The following is a 12539-nucleotide window of genomic DNA, read 5'->3' as shown; positions in this document are numbered from 1 at the left end:
TCAATGCTCTCAAAATAGCAGGAAGAATTTGAGGCCTCGAAAATGTACCCTGATCCCAAACTCCACAGGCTGGCTTTGGCCAAAAGCAAATAAAATCACATTGTTACGAAACATAGCCTTTGAAATTATTAATTACAAATAACCATTGAATTATCTACTCCTCAGCCTTACAACATATGAGGAGGGGGCGGTCCTGTAGCTGTGATGTCACCATGACCCGCCTCTTGGGGTTGCATGCACAGAACCAAAAGAACACAGGAGAACACGTTATACATAGATAGTCAATGATATATAAAAATAATAATTATACAAAAAATACATAAATAAACACCTGGAAAATAATACTTTAAGATAAACAAAGGTGACACTAACAACATAAATTTCCTGTCCTGTTTCAGGGGGTGTTCAGAAAAGGATATTGTAAATGAACAGATTAATATGACGGAGACTTATCTGTTTTTTCCAATTTTCAGGCCGCACCATTGTCCTCACCACGCACCATCTAGATGAAGCAGAAGTTCTAAGTGATCAAATCGCCATTATGGACCAAGGTCAACTGAAATGTTGTGGGTCGCCCTCTAACCTAAAAGAAATGTACGGTAAAGGCAACAGCCTCACTCTCACCAAGAAAGTAAGTCACTTCTAACATGATTTAACAGGTGTTACAGCTGAATGATTTATTCATATATTCTTCCAAAGCATTCTGGGAGTTGCGTTGGCTGATGTTAAATAATTATTCTGGGACTGCACCTTTCTGATATATGCAGGATGTGCTAATGTGTTTCGTCTGTTTTGGTAGCCTCATTGGTATTAGAGGTTAATTGTTTGAAATTTCTTATTTTGGTAAGTAGAGAAAGCTAAGAGCTTTGCCTTCAAAAACTTTACATATCTAAAGTTAGCACCTAGTAAATGTGTCCTACAAGGCAAACTGGCAGATATTTGCACAAAATAATCCGAAACTGTTTCATAAATCAATTGAGAGGCACTCAATGCATGCCTGTGTAGTGCTGCCTACATTTGATTTCTCAAAGTACAATAGTTAATCTCAGGTTTGGGACAACAGAGTGCACCATGTTATTCAAATGTCTAATCAAACCATCTGACGATGGCTGTTTGGAAGGGTCTGCCTAGGTCTATTTTTGGGTCTCTTTTCATTATCAAGAATTAAACTAAACTGATGAACTATCTTTTAGACATTAGGACTCTTCTTTCTGCATTAACAAGTGAAATGGCTTCTGCTCTGCTGCAGTCTCAGCTCCTTGACTTTCCTGTTTAATCCTGTTTCAGTGACTTCTCTTTTTGTTATCATAGTGCTATATTTTCTTGATGTCTGTTCTTCTCCTATATTTCTCTTAGAGGCTACAGTACTGCATTCCTTTTTACTCTTATAAAGCGAATATTTTCAAGCTTTATTTAATTTTTCTTTTTTTTTACAAATTTTATCTCTGTGATGAAGGACTGTCCTTTTGATTCCCACCTTCTGCCTTACTTCAGGAGAAGGCTGCTGCTCCCTTTTACCTTCTAAAAGAGCAGGTGCCTTAAAAAATGCATGTTTTTCTAAAACTCTTTGTAGTGATGTATGGCATTAATCATGCTATAGAAAACAAACAGTGATTTATCTTTTCTCTTGAATAGTACATCTTTAAAGCAAATATTAAATGTTGAGTAATTGCACTAGAACTTCCTATATAACCAATGTGTTGCTGTTATCATTATTTTTAAAGCATTTAACCGTGGAAGGGCACAGCCTCTGTGATGAAAGGGCAGTGACGTCGCTCATCCAGCAGCACATACCTCAGGCTTATCTGAAAGGGGCTGCAGGCGAGGAGCTGTCCTACATTATACCAACTTCAGCTGACAAGGCTGCCTACAGCATGTTATTCCAGGCTTTGGATGAAAACCTAGAACAACTACATCTCCTTGGATATGGGATTTCCGATACAACACTTGAAGAGGTTTGTACTTTCCCAGGGGTGCTTAACAGTTGCCTGAATAGCCTTCAGGGCACACAGTCACCGAAATTGAACATACATTTTAATTCCTAATTCTATAACAGCTTCAAATCTAGGTGCATTTACACATTACATAAGTATATATAAAGTTTGACAAACTTAAGAGTAGGATAAGGGATATATACAGTAATTCAAAATACCAATGGGACAAAAAAGAACAATAATAAAATAAAACAGTTCAATAACATTTAACTGGTATAAAATAATTTAACCTAGCCATCCATCCATCCATCCTTTTGCTAAATCAATGTGTTATCTATACTAATAAAAAGCAAAGCCCTCACTGACTGACTCACTCATCACTAATTCTCCAACTTCCCATGTAGGTAGAAGGCTGAAATTTGGCAGGCTCATTCCTTACAGGTTACTTACAAAGGTTAAGCAGGTTTTATTTCTATGCGTAAAGATCATAACTGAATCCTACTTACGTACATACATAGGTCCATAGCCTGCAGCTCGGTCACTGTGTGAGGCGGGGTTGGGGGTTGCGTCCTGTGTTCCCCGGCCTCCCACGTAGTTGGCTGCCTGCCGTATATAGATTTAAATGCTTAAACGAGCTGAGCAGACATGCTGGCAAACAACACTAATAATAAATACTTGCGGGCTAATCCACAAGTTCATAGAGACTGTCACACACCTGCGCATGGGCCTAAACACTAGTAATTCTACGCCAGGCCAGGGGATGGCGGCGTGTACTGACTATCTCTCTTGCCGACCTTTCCCGGGAAATCCCGCCTATTTCTGGCCCCAAGGATGATGTCACTTCCGGGCATGAGGACACCACTCCCAGTTCCTGCACAGATGATGTCATTTCCCTTCCAGGCCTTTAAAACTGTCATCTTGCCTCAGTGCAGGCAGTTCTGTTCTGGACTCTGAACTAAGCAAATAGTGCTACTTAAAACTAACTTTTGCAGCCGATTCAATTATACGGGTGGCTGCCCCAAATCTTTATGGTGTCTCCGACTCATTCTTCTTACAAGACGCTGTTGCTAAATACTCGTGGGCAATTCCACAAGTTCATAGACACACTGCTTCTAAATATTCGCAGGCAAATCAAAAAGTTAATACCGGGAATGCCTGTTAAACATCTTAGATTCACGAGTAGCGATTTGGGTGGTGAAATGTCTATCGAGGTGATCACTTTAATATTTATATGTCATTGAAATGTATTATTATCAGGCATGGTTTAGGCACCTATGTCATTAGGAAGGCACCAGAAAAAGGGACCTCAAGGTTACTATTATGGAAGTTAATTTAGAGCACGGATGCCGTGAATGTAAGAGCTATAATAAATAAAGTTCCCCTGCATACTTTAAAAGAAAGTCTCGCCATCATTTCATTTTTCACAATTTGTGAAAACAAGACATGGTGTCAGAATAGAGGACAGTCATGGATTTTGTTGGAGTTCCCTCACCACGAATTGACTGGCATTCTCTTAACCTGCCGGGAGAATGGAAAAAGTTCCGACAGCACATGGAGCTGATGTTTTCTGGCCCGCTAAAAGGCAAAGACGAGAATGAGAACTGCAGCTACCTGCTCCTGTGGACTGGGGAAAAAGGAAGAGACATTTTTAACACATGGACTCTCACCCAGGAGGAAGCCAAGGTACTGAAAACTTATTATGACCGTTTTGAGGCGTTTGTCATGCCTAAGAAGAATATGATATTCGCGAGATACAAGTTTAATGAGAAGACACAGGGTATAAACGAGACTTTTCATCACTTTGTAACGGAGTTAAAATTGCTGGTGAAGGACTGTGCTTATGCAAACGAAGATGAGATGGTCAAGGGATAAAATAGTGTTTGGCACAAACTCAGCGAAAGTGCGAGAGAAACGTTTAAGTGCCGGCTCTGAGCTAGCATTAAATAAAGCCGTGGACATCGTAAGATCGCACGAGATAGCACACGCACAGCTGAGAACCTTCGATGCATGTACTCGAGCGGCTTGCGTGAACTGACTGTGAACTCAGTGCGCAGAAAACAAGTAAGAGCTCCAAGGAGCGCTGAACAAAAAACGCATTACACAATTGAGAAGGCAGCAAAAGAATATGAAGCGAGTGACGCAAACAAGCATATTCATAAGTGCAGCTACTGCGGAAACAAAGCACACGGTGGAAAAAGTCAATGTCCAGCTAAAGAAAGACAGTGTAAAAAATGTGGTAAATTGAACCACTTAGCTAAAGTTTGCAGGACTGGGAAAGGTAAACCCGTGCATGCAGTGTGTGATGTCTTAGATAAAGAGGAAGACAAGCTGTTTATTGATGCAGTAAGAAAGGAACAATCCTCTTACACTGAACAAGCCTTTGTAGACATATCAATAGGTGTAAAGCTTAAGTTTAAATTACGTTCATAGACACGTTAAACATCTTAGATTTACGAGTACTGATTTGGGTAGTGAACACTTCAATGAATGAAACCTGTTATCTTTACAACGGTTGACAAACATGGAATATAACTTGAACACAACACATCCTCCAAATACAAACCTGATTGAAAGAAATAATGATAATCAAATCCTTGATGACAGCAACACTCATAACAGTCACAAAACAATTACATTGACAATCATGTTACCTTATTTTTAAAATGTTTCCTTTTCTTTTTCATAACTTCTTTAACACACTACTTCTCCGCTGCGAAGCGCGGGTATTTTGCTAGTAAGTAATATGTAGCAACAAAAAATACAATCAGAGTATGAAGAGTTGAGGTAACACCTGAGTAAATCCCGTTAAACTGTCGAAAGAAAAAACAGATAAGACAGATTAGCAGCCACCATCATGGTTTTAGAGTGCAGTTTCCGTAATGCTGCTGAGTAGGGGCTACGTCTCCCACAGTCACAGGTCCAGTAATGAATGGGACTTATCTAGAAGTAATCCACTGCTGCCTCATAACTCTGGAGACCTCCGTTCATTGATGCAAACTCTTAATATTGGCACTATATAAGTCACAAGGAGTTAAAAAAATTCCCACTATTTTTAAATATTACAGAGTAAATGGAGACAGATACAGCTGCCACTTTTCAGCACATGGGACCCAGGTTGTGCAATCAATATTGCTGAGTCTTTTTTTTTGTGTCTATTAGCAGCAACTTTCTTTAAAGAACTCATCATATACAGTCCTAAGCCATGGTGACAGGTCTATTGTGGGATTGTGTATGTTGTTTGTAAAGCTGAGAAGACAAAAGGTCATGTTGTCCTTGTTACTAAATTTGAAAGCATGAACAAATTAGCCAATAGTTAGATTTCCTTTGGCTTTGGTTTGTTGGGATGTGTTATTTTCCTATTATATGGTTATCAGGGACATGTTGTTTCTCTTTATTACTGTTTCCATTTATCCAAATAAATATTCTACTATTCTGTTAGCTTTGACTCTTTAAGACTGTAGTATTAGGGTGTTGTACTGTGTTAGCCATTATGGATGTGATGAGAAGTCAAGCAAAATGACACCTTTTATTGGCTAATTTAAAAGATACAATCTGCAAGTTTTCGAGGAAACTCAGGCCCCTTCTTCTGGCAAGATCCTGTTGGAATTTTATGGTAACTACACTTTTTTAGGGCAGACCTTCCAAACTTTTTAAGTTTATTAAGTTAAAGTTAATCAATGTATTCTTCAATCTGCTTTGTCCAATACAAGATACTGAGTGACACTGCGCACATTGGCAACATGAAATACAAGGCAGGAAGCACCTGTGGCTGAGACACTAGTACATCATTGGACAAACGCTCAAACCAGGCCGGTCTTGAGCCCTCATGTAAATTTAACATGCCCACACTTACATTCTCTCCCACATGTCATGATCAAACATGCTAAATAACCTAACCTGCTTGTGTTCAGAACACTGGAGAAAACTGGAGTACCAAGAGAACACCCACATGCATACAACAAGAATGAGATGAGAATGACTTCACATTTCCCTGTCGTACTGTGCACTGACACAGCCTTACAATGAAAAGTACCAACTATGCCCACAAATCTTTCCATCCTAATCCTAGTGCTGAATCAGTACCTTTATAACATTTTTTCCAGTATTATAGAGATCCTTCATGCTGGTGACATGATAAATAATGTCGTTGTTTCTCTCAGAGACTGTCATTTTTTTGTAGGAGATTCACAGTAACCACGACAAATTAATTTTCCAATTTCACTAAAGTGGCGAAATACCAATTAAAAATCATATGTTTTGTGTACACACAATATTAATAATATAATTAAGCTTTATATATTTTTTGATGGTGGGGAGACAGTTGATCAGTTATTCTATTTTTTCAGGTTGTGACACGGATTTTCAGCACAGCATTCATAAAATGAGATTATTCGCCCGCATCTTTCTGAATCATTTCATCAGTATCATAGTTGCAACTCCAAATATTCCAAAAGCGTTCTTTTTTTAGTTTTGATCAACTGCTGTATGTGAATGCCACCACATATTTCATTACAATGCCAACCTTCACCTATTTGCTCAGCATTTACAATTCTATTTTGACATTTCTCTGCTTCTGCATTTCTCCTGGATAGCTTTTGAAAGTTATTGATAATCCTGGCAGCTTATAATTGACTCCACAGGCAGGGAATTCAGGACATTTTTCTCAGTGGGTTAAGTTACTTCAGGGTGTCTTTTATCATAATGCCAGCTAGCCACCCATCCGATTTTAAAAAATGTACACTTTGCATTGGTTTGAACTAAATACCTGGGTAACATTTTACTTTTGGTACTGCAGAAACACATCTATTATTCATGTATTCTTATGTAACAAGACCTTAACAAAAACTTATTTTGATCTTCATAAGACTTGTAAAACATCAGTAGATCGGTTATTCATCTCTGTGCAGTGTGGCATATTAAGATGCTCTGATACACTGGGGAAATTACTTGTGAATATGAAGGATTCACAGGTCTTATGCTGAAGTATACAATATGAAGAGAAAAATGTCTTCCTTGAGTCACCTCTGACCATTCCAAAGTGGCTATTTTAGCTGGCCACATTGCTTAGACTACAACAACAATGTATTTGTTAGCCCCAAATCACACAATGAATGCCTTCATTGGTTTTAACAGACCCTGTTTTTTGACAGGCCCCCGGCCTTGAATCCCTAAGCAGACAAGAAAAAAAATTCCAACAAAAAAAAAACCCTTATAGGGAAAAAAAAAATGGGAAAAGCAATTCAGGAAGAGATCCATTGCAGGTAGACTGGGCGTGCAATAGGTGTCAAGAGATGGAGTAAATACAATACACGAAACAGAAAACAAGTAATTGTCTTCACTAAGCTAGATGGTCAGGCTATCAATGTCATCTCAAAAATACAGGGTGAGCCAAAATGAAGTACCACATTTCTCTAGATCATTGTGCAAGGTTGAGGCAGCTGAGTGAGTTGGGGTGGGGGTCCTATGATAGGCGATCCATTGTAATTTTCAGTTGCCAACATGACTTGGTTCAGTGCGCACCATGCTTTCATTGTCGAAGCGTTCTTCAAAAACAAGAAATCCATGATCACTACACAATGCGCCTTCCGAACGCACCAAATTGGAAAATAGTTTTTCAGTATACGGCTATATTTAGACAGACGGTACTGCATTGAACGAAAAAATTTCCAGGCTGTCCTCGGACTGTACGAACGCCTGTAAGCATCCAAGCTGTAAGGGCATCAATTTTGCAGTCTTCTAGACGTTCAGCACACAAACCTGCTTCTGCCTTAGGCATTTACAACTCATCTTTGAGGAGGATTTTGCAAGAGGTCCTTAATTTCTATCCAAACAAAATGATGGTAGTGCAGGAACTCACTGAGAGAGACTGGAAGAGCCGAAGAGAGTTGTGCGCGAATATTCTGCAAACCGTTTATCGAGATGCCATCATCATGTGCAGCGACGAGGCACATTTCCATTTGAATGGTTGTGTAAATAAGCAAAACATTCACTATTGAGCTGAAAACAACTCTCGTGAACTTCATCAGAGACCCCGGCACAGTGAGTGTGTTATAGTTTGGTGCACCGTTACAGAATTTGGTATTATAGGTCCTTACTTTTTTGAGGAGGGGGGAGCAACAGTCACCGTCACTTCAGAACGTTACATTAAAATGCTAGAGAACTTTCTGCGGCCCCAACTGGAATAAATGGATGCGGTGGATGCCTGGTTTCAACAGGATGGAGCAACAGCTCATACGTCTTTGAGATACATGCAAGTTTTGTGGGAAATGTTTCTGGGGAAGCTGATCTCCCTGTACAGCAATGTCGGGTGGCCTTCACGTTCACCTGATCTCTCTCCATGCAATTTCTTCTTGTGGGGCTATCTTAAGTCGAAAGTATACACACGCTGACCTCAAAACCTTGAAGACCTCAAGAATGTTATTCGTCATGAAATCGCCGCTATTCCCCTTGAAATGGCCGAACAAGTCATGCGAGTGTTCAGAAATCGTCTCGAAGAGTGTATCGCTAACAATGGTCACCACCTTGAAGACATCATTTTTGAAACGCAGAGGAAAAAAATCAGTTTTGTAAAACCTTGTGTTGTAATGAAATTTATTTTATCTAGTATTGTTTTTCTAGAATAAACGTTTGAAATGTGGTACTTCTTTTTGGCTCACCCTGTATAATACAATAGTACAAACTACTTTGTTCTTGGAAATTGTCTTAGATAAAAAATGTCAGCCAAATATACAATAATAAATATAAGTAAAGGTACAATTAAAAAAGATAACATTTATTTGTTTACCTTTCTGCTTACTTTTTATTGCTGCATAATAGAAAGAGATTTTCCATCTCTCTTTTTTATGCATCCATATAATGGAACCACAGGCAGGATTATGCAGGTAGTCCCAGGCAGTAATTAAATTAGCATCTTCGTGGTTTAAAGCTCAGTGCGTCACTCTGATTTCCTGTTAAAAATTTTACATGCCGTTCATTAATAAATAGATTCTACTGCCCCAAGTTAACTTTAGAATTGAAAAAGAGATTGCCTTAGCAACTTTTATCTTTCATGATCTTTTTATCAAAAGTGTCATTATGTTAGAAAGTCCAAACAGGCTTTAAATCATAAAAGTATAATAGAACTGAACTCATGTGGGTGCTGCAAACAGAGAATGCTGCTTTAGCTACTATAAAATAAATCAGAAAGTTACTGGTTATTTCAAGCAGCCTCGGGGAGCAAAACATGATTAGCAATGGTGAAGTGTTTGACTCCTCTGACATGTACTGTGTAGGTAAGAAGGAAATCAAGGTCATATTTGCCATTTAAAGTATTTCTTTCAGTTCAAGTTAACATTTTCAAAGCTTCCTTTTTCTTTTTCTTTTTTTTTATTAATTTTATCACAATCCATACATAGCAATCAAGTTTTTACAAAAAAAAGAATTATGTTAAGAACAGATCGATCCCCACCCCTGAGAGAGAGAGCAAGCCAAACGGCGTAAAATTTAAGGCTTGTAAACATACCTAAATTAATAAATTCTCTGTGCTTTATAAACTCATTTTAAAATATTACTGATTAGATCCTGCCATGCTTTGAAAAAAGTCTGTACGGATCCTCTAACTGAGTATTTGATTTTTTCCAATTTCAAATAATATAACACATCGGTTTCCCACTGACTTAAAAGAGGAGAGTTTAAGTTCTTCAAGTTTATCAGAATAAGTCTGCGTGCCAAGAGTGTAGTGAATGCAATCACAATTTGTTGTCCTTCTCCACTTTAAGCCCCTCTGGAAGAACCCCAAACACAGCTGTTAATGGGTTAGGAGGGATTGTGAGTCCAAGGCTGTCTGAGAGGTAATTAAAAATTTTTGTCCAGAATAATGTTAATTTGGTGCAGGCCCAGAACATGTGACCCAGTGAGGCTGGGGCTTGGGTGCAACGTTCGCAGGTTGGATAATGCCCTGGAAACATTTTGGAGAGTTTTAGTCGAGACAGATGTGCTCGATATATAATTTTGAGTTGTATAATTGTATGCTTTGCGCATATGGAGCTCGAGTGAATTCTCTGCATTGCTACTTTCCACTCCTTTTCTGATATATTAATTGAGAGGTCTTTTTCCCAGTGTCCTCTTGGATCTTTGAAAGGAAGGGATTGTAAAATGATTTTATATATTGTAGAGATGGAGTCTAATTCCTTGAGATTGAGCAATATTTTTTCCAGCGTGGATGAGGGTGCAAGATGAAGAAAATCTGGAAGGTTCTGTTTAACAAAGTTCCTGATTTGAAGATAGTGAAAGAAATGTGTAGCTGGAATGTTAAATTTGGAATGTAATTTTTCATAGGATACAAAGACGTTGTCTATATAAAGATCTCTAAGCAAGTTAATTCCAATTTTTTTCCAGATATTAAAAACTGCATATGTTTGCGAAGGTTGAAAGAGGTGGTTCTCTTGCAGGGGTGCCACAGATAGAAGCTTCTCCATCTTAAAATGCTTTCTACATTGGTTCCAGATTCTAAGTGACTGGAACACAATTGGGTTATTAGTGTATTGCCGATAACATGTGTTTATTGGAGCGCAGAGCAAGGAAGAGTACACTTTTATTCAGATTAATTCTGAGACCAGAGAGCTTTTGAAATTCTGTGAGTGCTGCTAATACTGCAGGCACAGAATTTTCTGGGTCCGAAATATACAGTACCATAGCATCTGCATATAATGAGATTTTCTGTTCCAGTCCTTCTCTGCTAATCCCCTTTATCTGATCAGTATTTCGACAATGTATTGCCAGTGGTTCAATGGCAATAGCAAACAGCAACGGTGACAAGGGGCATCCTTGTCTTGTGCCACGTTCTAGTTTAAAGTAGTCTGAGCAAATGTTATTGATGCAAACTGAAGCTTCTGGGTTAGTATACAGTAATTTAATCCATGCACAAATGTTCGGGCCAAACCCAAACTTCTCCAATATAGTAAAAAGGTATTTCCATTCAATCATTTTGAATGCTTTTTCTGCATCCAATGATAATAATATTTCTGGGGTGTTTGATTTAGTTGGTGAGTATATTACATTAAACAGGCGTCGAAGATTTGAAGATAAGTGTCGGCCCCTAATAAATCCAGTTTGGTCTTGTGATATTACCGAGGGAGCACTTTCTCCATCCTTCTAGCTATGATTTTAGAGAGTATTTTAACGTTGTTATTCAGAAGTGAAATTGGTCTGTATGATGCACATTGTAATAAGTCCTTATTTTGTTTTGGAAAGACAGTGATTAATGCTTGGTGAAAGGTTTGTGGAAGAAATTGGTTATCTCTGGCTTCTGTAAATGTTGCTAATAGGAGGGGAGCTAGCTGAGCGGAGAATTTCTTGTAAAACTCTGCAGGGTAGCCATCAGGGCCTGCTGCTTTTCCACTTTGGAGTGACTTTATAGCATCTAGTAATTCTGATAATGCCAGAGGTTTATCAAGTTCCTCCACACTAAAAGTGTCAATTTGTGGTATCTGTAATGTATCCAGAAATGCATTAGATTGTATATTGTCTTCTTTAAACTCAGTAGTATATAGGGATTTATAGTAGTCTCTGAAAGTGTGCATTATATTTTTGTGTTTGATGATTTTATCTCCGCTCGTGTTAGTGATTACCGAGATTGCGTTGCGTACTTCTTGCTTGTGAATTTGTTGAGCTAAAAGCTTATTAGCTTTCTCTCCATGTTCATAGTAATGATGTCTGGATTTGTAAATTAGATGTTCAGTTTCTTTAGTTGTCAAGAGGTTTAATTCTGAATGTAGAGCCTGCCTCCTCCTATGTAGAGTCTCGCTTGGTAGTCTGGCATGTTCTTCATCTATTTTAGTAATTTCGCTTTTTATCTCTGCTACTTTCTTCACTTCGGATTTATTTCTGTGGGAAAGATATGAGATAATCTGTCCTCTTAAGAAGGCCTTAAGAGTTTCCCAGAGTATTCCTGCAGAGATCTCAGGGGATGTATTTGTCTCTAGAAAGAATTTGATTTGTTTGGATATAAATTCAGTACAATTCTCATCAGCTAATAGAAGGAGGTTGAGGCGCCATCTGCGGGGTGAGTGTATGGGGCTTAGTAATTTCAGCTCCAAGATCATAGGAGCATGGTCCGAAATAACAATAGCATTGTATTTACAAGATTTAATCTTAGGCAAGAAGTTATTATCTATAAAGAAGTAATCAAGCTTTCTTTTTCTTAACAGAGTTCTTTCATTTTCAACACATTTATTGTCTAAGTGTGCAAGGAAAAGTCGTGTATCTGTGCTTCAGGCAGCAAGTTCCCTGGTCATTTTAATTTGTTATTAATTAGAGGTCCTAATGAACCATATGGTGAGGTAAGCTCCCTGGGTCATTGTCATAGGATGTTTCACAGAAGACATCTTTGTTTGGACAAAAATGGACAAATGGGTCCATAATATTCAAAATAAGCTACTGGTTTAAGGAGAGAGGATGGTCCAATGATGACCATATTTAAGATATATATTCTTCTACCCTACAGTGCCTATCACCCCCTTGGAAGTTTTCACATTTTATTTTTATACAACAATCAATCATAGTTGATTTAATTTGGCTGTTTTGACACCGATCAACAGAACAAGACTGTTTAATGATGAAGTGAAA

The 12539-nt window shown here is 38.3% G+C and overlaps 1 protein-coding gene across 1 annotated transcript in view; it reads left to right on the top strand.

Annotated features, from left to right (window-relative positions):
* Positions 1 to 12539, top strand: part of LOC120515514 (ATP-binding cassette sub-family A member 13-like) — a 449137-nt gene that overhangs the window by 142430 nt on the left and 294168 nt on the right. The window contains exons 23-24 of the mRNA XM_039736576.1: positions 474 to 631; positions 1725 to 1955. Of these exons, the coding sequence (XP_039592510.1) occupies positions 474 to 631; positions 1725 to 1955 (389 nt within the window). The remainder of the gene's footprint in view (positions 1 to 473; positions 632 to 1724; positions 1956 to 12539) is intronic.

The sequence above is a fragment of the Polypterus senegalus genome, chromosome 15, assembly GCF_016835505.1.
Source record: "Polypterus senegalus isolate Bchr_013 chromosome 15, ASM1683550v1, whole genome shotgun sequence".
In the NCBI taxonomy this organism is placed as follows: Eukaryota; Metazoa; Chordata; class Cladistia; order Polypteriformes; family Polypteridae; genus Polypterus; species Polypterus senegalus.
The sequence above is the reverse complement of the archived record's forward strand: the minus strand, read 5'-3'. Positions and strand labels throughout refer to the sequence as shown.